General features: G+C 37.8%; 1 protein-coding gene across 1 annotated transcript in view; it reads left to right on the top strand.

The window, feature by feature from the left end:
• The window catches only part of BMAL2 (basic helix-loop-helix ARNT like 2), a 107781-nt gene that overhangs the window by 77439 nt on the left and 11894 nt on the right, over nt 1-18448 (top strand). The window contains exons 9-13 of the mRNA XM_088837260.1: nt 4625-4865; nt 5334-5440; nt 5596-5746; nt 7938-7996; nt 9153-9252. Of these exons, the coding sequence (XP_088693386.1) occupies nt 4625-4865; nt 5334-5440; nt 5596-5746; nt 7938-7996; nt 9153-9252 (658 nt within the window). The remainder of the gene's footprint in view (nt 1-4624; nt 4866-5333; nt 5441-5595; nt 5747-7937; nt 7997-9152; nt 9253-18448) is intronic.

The raw sequence follows: 18448 nt of genomic DNA, 5'->3' as shown, positions 1-18448 counted from the left end.
GAGGTTTTTGTTCTCCATTTTTCTCCCAGATGGCGATCGCAGCCATGAAATTAAAAGATGCTTACTCCTTGGAAGGAAAGTTATGACCAACCTAGACAGGATATTAAAAAGCAGAGACATTACTTTGCCAGCAAAGGTCCACCTAGTCAAGGCTATGGTTTTTCCAGTGGTCATATATGGATGTGAGAGTTGGACTGTGAAGAAAGCTGAGCGCCGAAGAATTGATGCTTTGAACTGTGGTGTTGGAGAAGACTCTTGAGAGTCCCTTGGACTGCAAGGAAAACCAATCAGTCCATCCTAAAGGAGATTAGTCCTGGGTGTTCATTGGAAGGACTGATGTTGAAGCTGAAACTCCAATACTTTGGCCACCTAATGTGAAGAGCTGACTCATTTGAAAAGACCCTGATGCTAGGAAAGATTGAGGGCAGGAGGAGAAGGGGACGATGGTTAGATGACATCACTGACTCAATGGACATGGGTTTGGGTGGATTCCGGGAGTTGGTGATGGACAGGGAGGCCTGGCATGCTGCAGTTCCTGGGGTTGCAAAGAGTCGGACACGACTGAGCAACTGAACTGAACTTTCTCCCAGAATGCCTCAACAGATTAAGCTTCAGTTTTCTCAAAGTGGCGACCTGTTGGAAAATGGATCTATTATTAGTTTCTTTGTCTTCCCTGTCTTACTTCCTTGACAGAGCTCCCTAGGAGCACCTCTCAAACATACTTCTTGTACTTGAATCCTTGTCTCAGGGTCAACTTCTGTGAGAATTCAAACTAAGCCAGCAAGATATCAAGTTGAGAGACCCAGCACACAACTTGTGGAAGAAAGCATTCATAAAGGATTTTGAATCCTTTTGAAAGGATTTTGAAAAGCTGTTCTGTGGGTTATATCAGGGCTTGGATTTTTTTTTTTAAATCATGGAGTGATTGCATATGAATCTACCTTGTGGAGCTAATGTAAATAATTAGTTTGGTAAGGATTGAGGCCCATGATCCCAATATTTGTGTAAAAGTCTAAAGAATTTGGGGGATAAAAGTGTTTTTTAATTTGATTTTTTAAAAACTTTAGAAAATTGATCAAATGGATCAGTAGATGGAATTACTCAATCCCAACTAGAAATCTGCTAAGGTGGGAATTGAGGAACAGGGTAAGTTAGAAATTGTTGGTAACCCTATTGTTAGAGAACTGAAGTCAAAGGCTACGTTCTTTAGGATGAGATTCCATACATTAATATAAAACTTCGAGTCTGTATTTTCAGTTGAGCCTGTAATAGGAAATGGCAACCCAATCCAGTATTCTTGCCTGGAAAATCCGATGGACAGACAAGCCTGGCAGGCCCAAGTTCATGGGGTCACAAACAGTCAGACACGACTTAGTGCACATGCACACAGAATATTTTTAGTTAGTATCTTTTGTAAATTTGCAAGAAATCAGAAATGTCCAACTCAGTGTATAAGCCTTTTCCTTTTTCATATTTATTTATGTATTTGGCTGAACCAGGTGTTAGTTGCTTGCAGCGTGTGGGATCTAGTTCCCTGACCAGGAATTGAACCCAGGCCTCCAGGATTGGGAGCACTGAGTCTTATCCACTGGACCACCAGGGAAGTCCCTATAAGCTTTTTTTAAAGTTTATTATTATTATTTGTGTTGAGGTGACTTTGGTTTATAACATTATATAAGTTTCATGTGAACAACATTGTATTTCCAGTTCTGTATACATTACAGTGTGCTCACCACTAAGATTTAGTTTCATCCTTCACCATACAATTGATTTGCCTTTACTCACTTTGTCCTCCCCTCCTCCCCTTCCCCTCTGGTAACTACTGCTCTGTTCTCTTTATCTATGTGTTTGTTTTTGGTTGATTTGGTTTGTGCATTTGTTTTTTGTTTCCATATTCCAAATATGAGTGAAATTAATATGGTGTTTGTCTTTCTCCGTCTGACTCAGGGTCCACCCATGTTGTCACAGGCGTAAGCCTTTTTACTTTTTATTTTATTTTTCAAATTCTTGGCTGCACTGCGTGGCATGTGGGATCTTAGTTTCCTGACCGGGGATCAAACCTGTGCTCCCAGCATTGGAAGGTAGAGTCTTAACCAGTGAACTGCCGGGGAAGCCCCAGCCTTTTTATTTTTGACTGTGATCTAGTTTTGTTAGTATAAATGAAAACCTTGTATTTATGCTAATTTTTAATTCCTTTAAGGTGCCTTGGCTATTGGGTGAGGTAAAAGGAGGAGCCCAGATTTTTTATTTAACTGCCTGGGTTGATTGTGGTGCCATAAAGCAGGATAGGGAAGAAGTGATCAAGACTTGGTTTGGGGTTGAAAGAGATAACAACTTGTGATTTAAGACATCTGTGGGTCATGGAGAGTGTTGATGTCTGTTAAGTGTTGAATACAAGGTCCTTTGGCTCAGACGGGAAATACTCTGCCTGCAGTGCAGGAGACCTGGGTTCCATCCCTGGGTTAGGAAGATCCCCTGGAGAAGGGAATAGGTGTCTACCACTCTAGTGTTCTTGCCTGGAGAATTCCATGGACAGAGGAACCTGGAGGGCTTCAGACCATGGAATCACAAAGAGTCAGACATGACTGAGCAACTAACACTGTGCAGGGCTTACAAGAGCTAAACTGTTCCCTGCTTTATTCTCCAGACACTTCCCCATGACAGAGGGTGCCGCAGCCACTTCTGACTGCTCACTCTTGACTCTGCACTGGCTGTTCCTTATTGGAACACCTTTTTATAGCCCTCCCTCTCCATCACTTAGGCTCCTGCTTGAATACCTGCTGTGACAGCACTCACTTCCGTCAGATAGCACCAGAACAGTGGTTCAGAGAGGGAGTTTTGGAGGCAGCCTGTCTGGATGTAAACCCCAAGCTCCACCCTTCCCTGCTGTAACCTTGGCAGTAACTCTCAGTTTCCTATGATGGTGGGGATAGTATTAGAACCTCTCACAGAACTATTGTTTTTGTTGTTCAGTCACTCAGTCAAGTCTTATTCTTTGCGAGCCTATGGACTGAGGCACTCCAGGCTTCCCTGTCCTTCACTATCTCCCAGAGTTTGATCAGACTCATGTCCATTGAGTCAGTGATGCCAGGCCACCATCGAATCCCCTGTCACCCCCTTCTCTTCCTGCCCTCAATCTTTCCAAACATCAGTGTCTTTTTCAATGAGTTGGCTCTTCACATCATTTAGCCAAAGTATTGGAACTTCAGCTTCAGCATCAGTCCTTCCAGTGAATATTCAAGATTGATTTCCTTTAGGATTGACTGGTTTGATCTCCTTGCTGTCCAAGGGACTCCCTAGAGTCTTCAGCACCACAGTTTGAAAGCATCAGTTCTTTGGTGCTCAGCCTTCTTTATGGTCCAACTCTCATACCCGTACATGACTACTAAAAAACCATAGCTTTGGCTAAATGGACCTTTGTCTGCAAAGTGATGTCTCTACTTTTTAATATGCTGTCTAGGTTGTCATAGCTTTTTCTTCCAAGGAGCAAGCGTCTTTTAATTAAGAAGATTAAATGAATTATACCAAGAACTTAGAGCATGGCGTGTAAAGTGTTCTTTACACCTTTGGTGATACTATTAGTTGCTATGTTAATAAGACAGTCCATATCATCTTCCATCAAAAATTTTTTTAAAAGATTTGTAATAACAGTCTGAGCAAAAAGTGCCAACTTACATCAATGACTATTCTGGTCTTTCCTAAATCTTATCACAAACAACTGTTTTTTTTCTCCCCTCTTTTTTACCTTTAATTTTTTGTAGATTGCCATAATCTGTATACTGCCTATCTTTTATACTGTTATTGTTTTCGTTTTTTTTTGTAGTTAATTTATTTTGTATTGGAGGCAAATTATTTTACAATATTATATTGGTTGGTTTTGCCATACATTGATATGAATGTTATTGTTTTCTTAAGCATTTCCTGATATTTGCACATATGGATTATTTCCAATTTTTAATTTTCCTGGTTGAATTTGATGAGTGTTTTCTTATGACTTAATTGCTTAAGAATTTTTTGAAAATTTAGTCATTTTATTTTTATACATTTTATGATAAATTTCTCTGAATGTTCTCTGAAATGTTTCTATAATATATTATAATATGTATCTATTAGCCATTATAAATGCTAACATAAGAAATTTAAGAATATTCCATGTGTCCTTTAAATTTATGAATATAAATTATAATATACCAAAATTTAAATAAGCTGAAAATAATACTTCTGTAGCAAAGAGCAAGGGGGTATGAAGTTTAACAGTTTTTAACATATAAATTACTGTAATTAAAAAAATTAACTTGGAAATAATGAAATAGCTATGGATCTGTTTAAACTGAAATTAAAACAATCCTTTTGATGTAGGGCATATAACTTAGTTCTTGAGAAAAATAACCCATTAGGAATTAAGTTGTTAAGTAAACATGATCGATGCTTTCTTTTTAATGCCAACCTATTTCCTTTTCATATTTAGCATAAAGGCTATTTCAAAGCAGAATTATAACTAATATAAATGTCAGTGTAATGAATTTATTCATAATGATTGAAATACTTTTAAAATTTTTATCTCTTTTTAGTTTTATTGTGATATAGTTGACAAATGCTCTTTTTTTTTAAACCTTTGAATTAGATCACAGAAAATTCTGTACTATCCACTGCACTGGTTACTTGAGAAGCTGGCCTCCAAATATTGCTGGAATGGAAGAAGAAAGGGACAATAAGAAAGAGAGGAGTAATTTCACCTGCCTTGTTGCCATCGGAAAACTACGTCCACATATTGTCCCACAGAACAGCGGCGAGATTAAAGTGAAACCAACTGAATTTATTACCCGTTTTGCAGTTAATGGAAAATTTGTCTATGTTGATCAAAGGTAAATATTTATTTGCCATACTGATTAGAGTTCAATGGGATATTTAAGGCTACTAAAGATGTGGCTTAGTAGCACCGCTGAATTTTTTTTTTAAAGCTTTTGAATAGAAATAAAGCTTAAATGAAATAAGGATATGGATACATCTGTACCAAATTGTAAACTTAAAATATTTATTAGCCAGTGGTGCAGAAACTGTGCATGGCCTATGGCCACAGTTTTATTGGTGCATGGTGAGAACAGCATACTGTGGATTAGGTAGGTGGCCTCTGCAACAGCATGGTGCCTGGGCGTCCATTCTGCTTTGCAACTCTAATCTGGGTCTAGGGCAGCCAAAGGGAGCCCAGTGGAGCTAAGGGTTACTCTTCTCCTGGTCCACTTCTCTACTGTCCTGACCATGTATGGAAAAACAATCTTCCAGAAGGGGGTACATTCACCAATTCTGAACTTTACTTTTAATTTTAAAACTAGGGCAACAGCAATTTTAGGATATCTGCCTCAGGAACTCTTGGGAACTTCTTGTTATGAATATTTTCATCAGGATGACCACAGTAATTTGACTGACAAGCACAAAGCAGGTATGCCTTGAGTGGGGTTGCATTTTACTACTTTTTAATTATAGCTTCAACTCTTAATTTTTCATTGCTGTGAAATCTGAACCTTGAGTTAATCCTTAAAGGACTGATTTATACAGTGGTAAACGTTATACTGATTATTATCTTTTCTTGTTAAGTTCTACAGAGTAGAGAGAAAATATTTACAGATTCATACAAATTCAGAGCGAAAGATGGGTCTTTCGTAACTTTAAAAAGCCAGTGGTTTAGTTTCACAAATCCTTGGACCAAAGAACTGGAATATATTGTGTCTGTCAACACTTTAGTTTTGTAAGTAATATTTTATGTTGTTAAGACCTTTTTATTAATTTCAAATGAGTATCTTTGTTTCTCTTTTCATCTTGCTAAATCATTAAAACTATTTGATTCTCTGGCTTTATAACTTGAGTTAATGCCATTTGCAGCAACATGAGTAGACCTAGAGATTATCCTACTAAGTGAAGTAAGGCAGACAGAGAAAGACAAATATATGATATCACTTACATATATTAATAGAATCTTAAAAAATTATAAATATAGTAGAAACTAAACATTGTAAAGCAATTACACTCCAATTCAAAAAAATGAATTTTTTAAAAAAGTTCTCATCACAAGGATAAAAATTGTAATTATGTGTATGACAGGTGTTAATTAGACTTTTGTGGTGAACATTTTTCAATATATGCCAATATTAAATCATTATCTTGTACACCTGAAACTAATATAATGTTATATGTCAATTATATCTCAATAAAAAGTTGAGATTTTACCCTCCAAAAATTAATTAATTAAAGAATGACACAAATGAACTTATTTACACAACAGAAAGAGACTCACATAGAAACAAACTTATTGTTGCCAAGGAAGAAAGGGGGGGAATAAATTGGTAACTGATGATTAATAGATGCAAACTGCTATATATAAAATAGATGAATAAGGACCTACTATATCACACAGAGAACTATATTCAATATCTTTCAATAACCTATGATATAATGGAAAAGAAACTGAAAAAGAAAATGTATATATGTGTGTAATCACTTTGCTATACACATGAATCATTGTAAATCAACTACACTTCAATTGAAAAAAACCCATGTGATCCCCTGGCTTTGTAACTTGAGTATATATTTTGAGTAATTCATTCACTGCTCATTGGCATTAGTTCTCAGAATTAAGCTAAAAGTTTGCCCTTTTGTAATAAATTCCTTTTGGCTTGGTATAAAATGTGACAGTAGATAGATGCATTTATTCAGACAGTTTTTTCCTATCCTTCACGGCCTTCTGTTGTCCAAAAAACACCTGTGGATGTGGCTTTAAACTGTTTATAATTGTAAGAAGGTTTCACTAGTGGCTCAGACGGTAAATGATCCACCTGCAATGTGGCAGACCTGGGTTCGATCCCTGGCTTTGGAAGATCCCCTTGAGGACGGCATGGCAACCCACTCCAGTATTCTTGTCTAGAGAATCCCCATGGACAGAGGAGCCTGACAGGCTACAGTCCATGGGGTTGCAAAGACTCTTGTCGGACACAACTGAGCAACTAAGCACACAAGCACATAATTGTTAGAAGTCATTTTGGCCTCCACATCATTTTTTCATGTCCATCTTCTAAACTTTGGGACCACATATACTTGTGTAAAAATATTTGGCTGAGGGGTAAGCAGAAATCCAGACCATTCACTGCCTTCCAAGCCCTGGTCTATGGCTATGTCAGCCTAAAGAAAGAGCCAGCTTTTCTTGATATGCTTAATATGCTAGCATGGCCCCTTTCCAAGTATTATTTTTCTATGTTCTATTTGAAATTGCTATAAGGTTTTATCAATCCAATTCTATTTCCTTATCTAAAATATTTAGTTTTTTAAAAAAGCCCCTCCAATTCTTAGTACCTGCTGCTGCTACTGCTAAGTCACCAGTCGTGTCCGACTCTGTGACCCCACAGACGGAAGCCCACCAGGCTCCCCCATCCCTGGGATTCTCCAGACAAGAACACTGGAGTGAGTTGCCATTTCCTTCTCCAATGTGTGAAAGTGAAAAGTGAAAGTGAAGTCGCTCAGTTGTGTCCGACCCTTAGCGACCCCACAGACTGCAGCCTACCAGGCTCCTCCATCCATGGGATTTTCTAGGCAAGAGTACTGGAGTGGCTTGCCATTGCCTTCTCCGTAGTACCTGCGGTAGGTACTAATAACCCATCCTGATAATTCTATTACTCATCCCAATCATTCTTGCTTTCTTATCATTAGACTATGAACTGAGAATTTGTATCTGTGAGAACATATTCGTTACAGGGTAATATGGCATCTGGCAAAAGCCCTGGTACTTAGCACATCAATACCTCGGTATCTGGTGGTGACATTAACATTATGCATATAAAACACTAGTGGGTCAAGAACTGACCATTCAGATACACAGAGCTTAATGTAGTTGCTTTAACATTTTCCTTCACCTTAAAAAAATCATCTATGGTGTTTCTGAATTCTAGGGGACATAGTGATGCTGGAGAAACATCATTGCTTCCTCGCAGCTCTCAGTCATCAGAAGGTAAGCTTAGTTTTAGGTGTGAAGACCTATTACTAAGAAAGTTATCATCTTTATCTGTCTTCAAGAGGGAAAAATTTCTAAGTGAACGTGAAAAGATTTCAGTGGGTTGAGTTATCCTCCTCAGAATTCCCACAGTACTTTGGTCACACTTCTGTTATAATCTTATATTGTATCACAATAAGTTGCTCACTCAACTGGCTCACCCCTAGACTGTGAGTCCTTAAGAGCAGAAATGGTGTTTTACTTATTATCAACCACCAGCTGCTAGCATAGTTCCTTGTATATTAGAGAGCTCAAATGTCTGTTGGTCAAATTCATGAAAAGCACCAAGGGGAAGTTATCGTAGCTGTTCACCACAGGAATATGTGACTATATTATTTGCATTAAGAAAAATTAACATATTAGGAAATATTAAAAGTAGAGTCCTATTCAGCCATAAAAAAGAATGAAATATTGCCATTTGCAGCAATATGGATGGACCTAGAGATTGTCATAATAAGTGAAGGAAGTCAGAGAAAGACAAATATGATATCACTTATAGGTGGGATCTAAAAAAGAAATACACATAAACATATTTACAAAACAGAGATAGACTCACAGATATAGAAAACAAATTTATGGTTACCACAGGGGAAATAACGGGGTTGAGAGGGATAAATTAAGAGTATGGGATTAACAGACACACAGTTATATGTAAAATAATAAGAATTTCTTATATAGCACAGGGAACTATAGTCAATATCTTGTAATAACCTATAATGGAAGAGAATCTGAAAAAGAATATATATACACATATATATGTACAACTGAATCGCTTTGCTGTACACCTGGAACTAACAATATTATAAATCAACTATAACTCAATAAAAGAGGTGTGGAGGTTAAAGTGTGAAGGAACTGTTTGTACTCAAGGGTTATAGGTCATGATTGACCCCTCAATGACTTCCCACATACCTGATTCACATCAGTATTTATAAGCATCTTAAACCATTTGAGAATGTTTGTAATGTAAGCATGAATGTTTCTAACATTTTAGGATGCAGCTGATTTGTTTCTTTTAAAGAGGGAAATAGGAAATATATTTGAATTGAAAAAATATATTAACCAAGTTATATACTTTTTAAAGTCCTCAGTTGAATCATTTGTTATGATTTAGGATCCTCTAGACAGTCTTTTATTTGTGTGCCTGGAACATCTACAGAAATATTACTTGGTGCTGGAACAGATGTTGCAGGCGAACTTCTGGACTTACAAAGGTAATGTTTGATTACTATAAATCCTTTCACAAGTAGATTCATCACCTTATTAACAATACAAATATTAAAAAATCAATAGGTTTCCACAGTAACCAGTTTAATAACATAATGGAAGAGATCACTTTTATAGTATCAACTTAGTTTGTAAAGTCCTTCCTAAACATCGCACAAACCTGGAATTCATTAAGATAAAAATGGATGAATTTAATTGTATAAAAACTCAAACATAACTATAACCATTGTAATTAACAAGGTTAAAAGACAAATTATAAGCCATAGAAAATGTGTGTATTACATAGGATAAAATACACTAATTATCTTAATGTATGAAATTTTTGACTGTGTGGATCACAACAAAGTGGAAAATTCTGAAAGAGATGGGAATACCAGACCACCTGACCTGCCTCTTGAGAAATCTGTATGCAGGTCCAGAAGCAACAGTTAGAACTGGAAATGGAACAGCAGACTGGTTCCAAATTGGGAAAGGAGTACGTCAAGGCTGTATATTGTCACTCTGCTTATTTAACTTACATGCAAAGTACATCATGAGAAATGCTGGACTGGATGAAGCACAAGCTGGAATCAAGATTGCCGGGAGAGATATCAATAACCTCAGATATGCAGATGACACCACCCTTATGGCAGAAAGCGAAGAAGAACTAAAGAGCCTCTTGATGAAAGTGAAAGAAGAGAGTGAAAAAGTTGGCTTAAGCCTCAACATTCAGAAAACAAAGATCATGGCATCCGGTCCCATCACTTCATGGCAAATAGATGGGGAGACAATGGAAACAATGAGAGACTTTATTTTGGGGGACTGCAAAATCACTGCAGATGGTGACTGCAGCCATGAAATTAAAAGACGCTTACCCCTTGGAAGAAAAGTTATGACCAACCTAGACAGCATATTAAAAAGCAGAGACATTACTTTGCCAAAAAAGGTCCGTCTAGTCAAAGCTATGGTTTTTCCAGTAGTCATGTACGGATATGAGAATTGGACTATAAAGAAAGCTGAGTGCCAAAGAAATGATGCTTTTGAACTGTGGTGTTGGAGAAGACTCTTGAGAGTCTCTTGGACTTCAAGGAGATCCAACCAGTCCATCCTAAAGGAAATCAGTCCTGAATATTCATGGGAAGGACTGATGCTAAAGCTGAAACTCTAATACTTTGGCCACCTGATGTGAAGAACTGACTCATTTGAAAAGACCCTGATGCTGGGAAAGATTGAAGGCGGGAGGAGAAGGGGACGACAGAGGATGAAATGGTTGGATGGCATTACTGACTGGATAGACATGAGTTTGAGTAAATTCCAGGAGGTGGTGATGGACAGGGAGGCCTGGTGTGCTGCAGTCCATAGGGTCACAAAGAGTCGGACATGACTGAGTGACTGAACTGAACTGATGAAAAATTTTATAGTATGAAGTTATTTAATGTTATATTAAACTTTATGTATCATAAATTTTATATAACTTTATATGTAAAACTTTATGGGTAGTATAAAGAATACAGTTGTCAAGGAAGTTTTAAAAATAGCTCAATATTAAAAAAAAAGTTGGAGAGTAGACTTGAAAAAAAAAAAACCAAATGGCCAAGAAACTTTAAAAATTGCTCAACCCCACTCATAGTTAAAATTATATATATACACACACACAATTAAATGATATTAAGATACCCATTTTCATTAGGAGATTGTTAAAAGTTTGCAAGTTTGATAATATTGGTGAGAGTGCAGGGAAACAGTCAAACTGTCCATGGAAGTATAAATTAGTGAAAGCTCTCGGAGGGTAATTTGATAATACCCATCAAAAATGTAGTTGTATATAATCATAGACTCAACAGCCCTACCTCAGAAGCAAATATTCTTTTACAACTGCAAAAAGATCCATGAATAAGACTGTTCCTTGCTGCACTTGTCTACAGTAGGGATTTAAATATTTATCATAACCACAACTTATTATGGTGTATCCATACAATGTTATACATTGAAACAGTTAAATATTAGGTAGCTCTATTTATGCTAATATGGAAAGAACTTTATATGGTTAATAGAAAAAAAGCACAGAAATAGAACAAAAGAATAGTATTATGGGCTTCCCCAGTGGCTCAAACAGTAAAGCATCTGCCTGCAATGCTGGAGACCCGGGTTCGATCTCTGGGTCAGGAAGATCCCCTGGAGAAGGAAATGGCAACCCACTCCAGTTTTCTTGTCTGGAAAATTCCATGGACAGAGGAGCCTGATAGGCAACAGTCCATGGAATTGCAGAGTCAGACACAACTGAGCAACTTCACTTTCACTTTCATAAGAAAAAAAAGATATGTGTGGATATACGTGAATATGCATATATACAGGCCCCTAATTACTCATCTAAAACCCTTTAGACAGGTTTTAGATAAATTTTGAACTCAGAATTTCCTTAAATTTTAGAAAAATAAAGTTTTGGAATTCAGGTTGTTAAGAGGTAGGTATAATACCCCAGAAAACAGTTATATCATGGGCAGTACTCCATTATCATTTAAATCAGTATTTCTCCAGTGAGAAGTATTTGCAGATTAAGTGGTGAAGTGTCTGGGAGGAAAGGGGAAGTATGAGTTTGGGTTAAATACATTTAACAAGATTAGGAAAGGACAATTTTTTAAAATTAATTAATTTTCTTTTTCGTTTCACATATGACAACATACATGTTTCAATGTCATTCTCTCAAATCATCCCACCCTCACCCTCTCCCACAAAGTCCCAAAGACTGTTCGATACAACTGTGTCTCTTTTGCTGTCTCGTATACAGGGTTATATTAATAAAATTAATTTATTTTTAAATGAAACAAGGATGAATATTTTTAATGACAAAAGGTACAATTCACAAAGAAAATAGACATCATAAACCATTAGACATCTAACAACAAAGAAACAAAGAACATAAAGCAAAAATCAGAAGAAAAAGATATATAATCAGCAGCCACGACTGCCTGTGTTGCTTCCCTGATTCATGGTTGTGGGTGCTCCAGAATTGGCACCTCTGGAGGGAGCGGCCAGTGCGCCTGCATCTCGAGTCTGTGGAATTTGAGGCTGGGCTGATGTGGCCGCCTCCTCCTGGTGCCTGGGCCACCCTGATAAGCGAGGCCAGGGCAAAGCAGATTGACCTGTGCATGTCTGGAGATCTCCCTGGCTGGGGAGGAGGGGAGGAGGCCGAGGGGATCATGTCCAGGAGGAAACTCCACCTCTCCACCACTGAACGTGTCATCAAAGAGATCAAGCCCTGAGCCTTTGAAGTGGGAGCACTAACTCCAAGACCCTAGACTACCAGAAAAGTAACCCTAGGGACTATCAAATAGTGAGAACTCACACAAAGGAAACCACTTGAATACAAGACCCAGCATCACCCAACTACCAGTAACACCCTGTGCAGGACGCCTCATCTAAACAATAAACAAAGCAAAAATACAAACCAAATCATCAGCAGACAGGATTACCTCCTCACTCAGCCTTGCCCATCAGAGGAAAAACAAACAAACAAGCAAGCAAACAAACAAAAACTCAGCACAAATCTCACCCTATACGAAGCTTATACAAACTACTGGACCAAACTTGAGGGCCAAAAGGAAGAAAGAATTCAGCCTTGAAGACTGGAAAAAGGAGACCTCAAACACAGTAAGTTAAAAAAAGATAATGAAAAGGCAGAAAAATATTACACAAATGAAGGAACAAACTAGAAACACAGAAGTCCAAATATATGAAGAAGAAATAGGCAAACTACCTGAAAAAGAATTCAGAATAATGACAGTAAAGATAATAAAAAACCTTGAAAACAAAATGGAGAAAATGCAAGAATCAATTAACAAAGACCTAGAAGAATTAAAGAATAAACATACAGAGACAAACAATTACTGAAATTAAAAATACTCTAGAATGGACCAATAGCAGAATATCTGAAGCAGAAAAATGAATCAGTGAGCTGGAAGATAAAATGGAGGAAATAACTTTTGAAGATCAGAATGAAGAGAATTGAGGATAGTCTCAGAGACGTCTGGGACAATATCAAATGCACATTCAAAAGGGGTCCCAGAAGAAGAAGAGAAAAAGAAGGGGTATGAGAATATGTTTGAAGAGATTATAGTTGAAAATTTCCCCAACATGGATAAGAAAATAGTCAGTCAAGTCCAAGAGATTTAAACAGTCCCATACAGGATAAACCCAAGGAGAAATATGCCAAATACATACTAAAACAGACAAAGACTAAACACACAAAGAAAGAATATTAAAAGCAGCAAGGGAAAAGCAACAAGTAACATACAAGGGAAATCCCATACACTTAACAGCTGATCTTTCAGCAGAAACTCTACAGACCAGAAGGGAATGGCAAGATATATTTGAAGTACTGAAAGGGAAATATCTACAACCAAGATTACTGTACCCGTCAAGGACCTCATTCAAAATTAATGGAGAAATCAAAAGCTTTTCAGACAAGCAAGTTCAGCTCAGTTCAGTTCAGTTCAGTCGCTCAGTCATGTCCGACTCTTTGCAACCCCATGAATCACAGCATGCCAGGCCTCCCTGTCCATCTCCAACTCCCTGAGTTCACTCAAACTCATGTCCATCGAGTCGGTGATGCCATCTAGCCATCTCATTCTCTGTCGTCCCCATCTCCTCCCACCCCCAATCCCTCCCAGCATCAGAGTCTTTTCCAGTGAGTCAACTCGTCACATGAGGTGGCCAAAGTATTGGAGTTTCAGCTTTAGCATCAGTCCTTCCAATGAACACCCAGGATTGATCTCCTTTGGAATGGACTGATTGGATCTCCTTGCAGTACAAGGGACTCTCAAGAGTCTTCTCCAGCACCACAGTTCAAAAGCATCGATTCTTTGGCGATCAGCTTTCTTCACAGTCCAACTCTCATGTCCATACGTGACCAGGGGAAAAACCATAGTCTTGACTAGACGGACCTTGGTTGGCAAAGTAATGTCTCTGCTTTTTAATATGCTATCTAGGTTGGTCATAACTTTCCTTCCAAGGAGTAAGCGTCTTTTAATTTCATGGCTGCAGTAAGCATTTGCAGTGATTTTGGAGCCCCCAAAAATAAAGTCTGACACTGTTTCCACTGTTTCCCCATCTATTTCCCATGAAGTGATGGGACCAGATGCCATGATCTTCGTTTTCTGAATGTTGAGCTTCAAGCCAACTTTTTCACTCTCCTCTTTCACTTTCATCAAGAGGCCTTTGAGTTCCTCTTCACTTTCTGCCATAAGGGTGGGGTCATCTGCATATCTGAGGTTATTGATATTTCTCCCGGCAATCTTGATTCCAGCTTGTGCTTCTTCCAGCCCAGCATTCCTCATGATGTACTCTGCATCATGATATACTCTGTACTTATTTATGTTAAATAAGCAGTGTGACAATATATAACCTTGATGTACTCCTTTTCCTATTTGGAACCAGTCTGTTGTTCCATGTCCAGTTCTAACTGTTGCTTCCTGACCTGCATACAGGTTTCTCAAGAGGCAGGTCAGGTGGTCTGGTATTCCCATCTCTTTCAGAATGTTCCACAGTTTATTGTGATCCACACAGTCAAAAGCTTTGGCATAGTCAATGAAGCAGAAATAGATGTTTTTCTGGAACTCTCTTGCTTTCTGCATGATCCAGCGGATTTTGGCAATTTGATCTCTGGTGCCTCTGCCTTTTCTAAAACCTGCTTGAACATCTGGAAGTTCACGGTTCACATACTGCTGAAGCCTGGCTTGGAGAATTTTGAGCATGACTTTACAGCGTGTGAGATGAGTGCAATTGTGTGGTCGTTTGAGCATTCTTTGGCATTCCCTTTCTTTGGGATTGGAATGAAGACTGACCTTTTCCAGTCCTGTGGCCACTGCTGAGTTTTCCAAATTTGCTGGCATATTGAGTGCAGCACTTTCACAGCATCATCTTTCAGGATTTGAAATAGTTCAATTGGAATTCCATCACCTCCACTAGTTTTGTTTGTGGTGATGCTCTCTAAGGCCCACTTGACTTCACATTCCAAGATGTCTGGTTCCAGGTGAGTGATCACGCCATCGTGATTATCTTCGTTGTGAAGATCTTTTTTGTATAGTTCTTCTGTGTATTCTTGCCACCTCTTCTTAATATCTTCTGCTTCTGTTAGGTCTATACCATTTCTGTCCTTTATCGAGCCCATCTTTGCATGAAATGTTCCCTTGGAATCTCTAATTTTCTTGAAGAGGTCTCTTGTTTTTCCTATTCTGTTGTTTTCCTCTATTTCTTTGCATTGATCGCTGAGGAAGGCTTTCTTATCTCTCCTTGCTATTCTTTGGAACTCTGCATTCAGATGCTTATATCTTTCCTTTTCTCCTTTGCTTTTCGCTTCTCTTCTTTTCACAGCTATTTGTAAGGCCTCCTCAGACAGCCATTTTGCTTTTTTGCATTTCTTTTCCATGGGGATGGTCTTGGTCCCTGTCTCCTGTACAATGTCACGAACCTCCATCCATAGTTCATCAGTCACTCTATCTATCATATCTAGTCCCTTAAATCTATTTCTTACTTCCACTGTATAATCATAAGTGATTTGATTTAGGTCATATCTGAATGGTCTAGTGGTTTTCCCTACTTTCTTCAATTTCAGTCTGAATTTGGCAATAAGGAGTTCATGATCTGAGCCACAGTCAGCTCCTGGTCTTGTTTTTGCTAACTGTATACAGCTTCTCCATCTTTGGCAGAAAAGAATATAATCAATCTGCTTTCGGTGTTGACCATTTGGTGATGTCCATGTGTAGAGTCTTCTCTTGTGTTGTTGGAAGAGGGTGTTTGCTATGACCAATGTGTTCTCTTGGCAAAACTCTATTAGCCTTTGCCCTGCTTCATTTCGTGCTCCAAGGCCAAATTTGCCTGTTATTCCAGGTGTTTCTTGACTTCCTACTTTTGCATTCCAGTCCCCTATAATGAAAAGGACATCTTTTTTGGGTGTTAATTCTAAAAGGTCTTGTAGGTCTTCATAGAACCGTTCAATTTTGGCTTCTTTAGCATTACTGGTTGGGGCATAGGCTTGGATTACTGTAATATTGAATGGTTGCCTTGGAAATGAACAGAAATCATTCTGTCATTTTTAAGATTGCATCCAAGTACTGCATTTCGGACTCTTTTGTTGACCATGATGGCTACTCCATTTCTTCGAAGGGATTCCTGCCCGCAGTAGTAGATATAATGGTCATCTGAGTTAAATTCACCCATGCCAGTCCATTTTAGTTCACTGATTCCTAGAATATCAACGTTCACTCTTGTCATCTCCTGTTTGACCACTTCCAATATGCCTTGATTCATGGACCTAACATTCCAGGTTCATATGCAATATTGCTCTTTACAGCATCGGACCTTGCTTCTATCACCAGTCACATCCACAACTGGGTATTTGTTTTGCTTTGGCTCCATCCCTTCATTCTTTCTGGAGTTATTTCTCCACTGATCTCCAGTAGCATACTGGGTACCTACCAACCTGGGGAATTCTTCATTAGTATCCTATCATTTTGCCTTTTGATACTGTTCATGGGGTTCTCAAGGCAAGTATACTGAAGTGGTTTGTCATTCCCTTCTCCAGTGGACCACATTCTGTCACCACCAAACCAGTTTTACAACAAATGTTAAATGGACTTGTGTAATCAAGAAATATAAGAGAAGAGAAAGATCTACAAAAACAAACCCCAAACAATTAAGAAAATGGCAATAGGAATAGATATATCAGTAATTACTTTAAATGTAAGTGGATTAAATGCTCCAACCAAAAGACACAGACTGGCTGAATGGATACAAAAACAAAACCGATATATATGCTGTCTACAAGAAACGCACTTCAGACCTAAAGACATATATAGACTGAAAGTGAGAGGATGGAAAAATATATTCCATGCAAATGGGAAACAAAAGAAAGCTGGAGTAGCAACCCTCATATTAGACAAAATAGACCTTAAAATTAAGAATATTATAAGAGATAAGGAAGGACACTACATAATGATCAAGGGATCAATCCAAGAGGAAGACATAACAATTGTAAATATCTACGTACCTATATCCTCAACAAAATTTTAGCAAACACATCAAAAAGCTCATACACCATAATCAAGTTGGGTTTACTCCAGGGATGCAAGGATTCTTCAATATATACAAATCAATCAATGTGTTATACAAATCAATCAGTGTGTTATACTATATTAACAAATTGAAAGATAAAAACCATATGATAATCTCAATAGATGCAGAAAAAGCCTTTGACAAAATTCAGCACCCATTTATGATTAAAACTCTTCAAAAAAAATGGGCATAGAAGGAACCTACCTCAACACAGTAAAGGCTAAATATGATAAGCCTATAGCAAACATTATTCTCAATGGTGAAAAACTGAAAGCATTCCCCCTAAGATCAGGAACAAGACAAGGGTGTCCACTTTCACCATTATTACTCAACATTGTTCTGGAAGTCCTCGCTACAGCAATCAGAGAAGAAAAAGAAATAAAACAAATGCAATGGGAAAAGAAGTAAAGATCTCCCTGTTTGCAGTTGACATGAAACTGTACATAGAAAACCCTAAAGATAGTATCAGAAAATTACTAGAGTTAATCAGTGAATTTAGAAAAGTTGCAGGATACAAAATCAATACACAGATATCACTTGCATTTCTATACACTAACAAAGAAAAATCAGAAAGAAAAATTAAGGAATCAATCCCATTCACCATTGCCAACAAACAAAGAATTAAATGTCTAGGAATAAACTCTCCTAGGAAAACAAAAGTACTGTACGTAGAAAATTATAAGACACTGATGAAAGAAATCAAAGATGACATAAACAGATGGAGAGATATTCCATGTTCCTGGGTAGGAAGAATCAGTATTGTGAAAATGACTATACTACCAAACACAATCTACAGATTCAATGTGATCCCTATCAAATTACCAATGGCATTTTTCACAGAACTAGAACAAAAAATTTTACAATTCATATGAAAACACGAAAGACCCTGAATAGCCAAAGCAGTCTTGAGAAAGAAGAATGGAGCTGGAGGAATCAACCTTCCTGACTTCAGATTATACTATAAAGCTACTGTCATCAAGACAGTATGGTATTGGCACAATAACAGAAATATAGACCAATGGAACAAGATAGAAAGCCCAGAAATAAACCCATGCACCTATGGGTACCTTATTTTTGACAAAGGAGGCAAGA

The sequence above is a fragment of the Moschus berezovskii genome, chromosome 6 (genome assembly GCF_049115385.1).
Source record: "Moschus berezovskii isolate FMDL1 chromosome 6, NW_MosBer_1.0, whole genome shotgun sequence".
Taxonomy (NCBI): domain Eukaryota; kingdom Metazoa; phylum Chordata; class Mammalia; order Artiodactyla; family Moschidae; genus Moschus; species Moschus berezovskii.
Note: the sequence above shows the minus strand (reverse complement) of the source record. Positions and strands in the feature narration are given on the sequence as shown.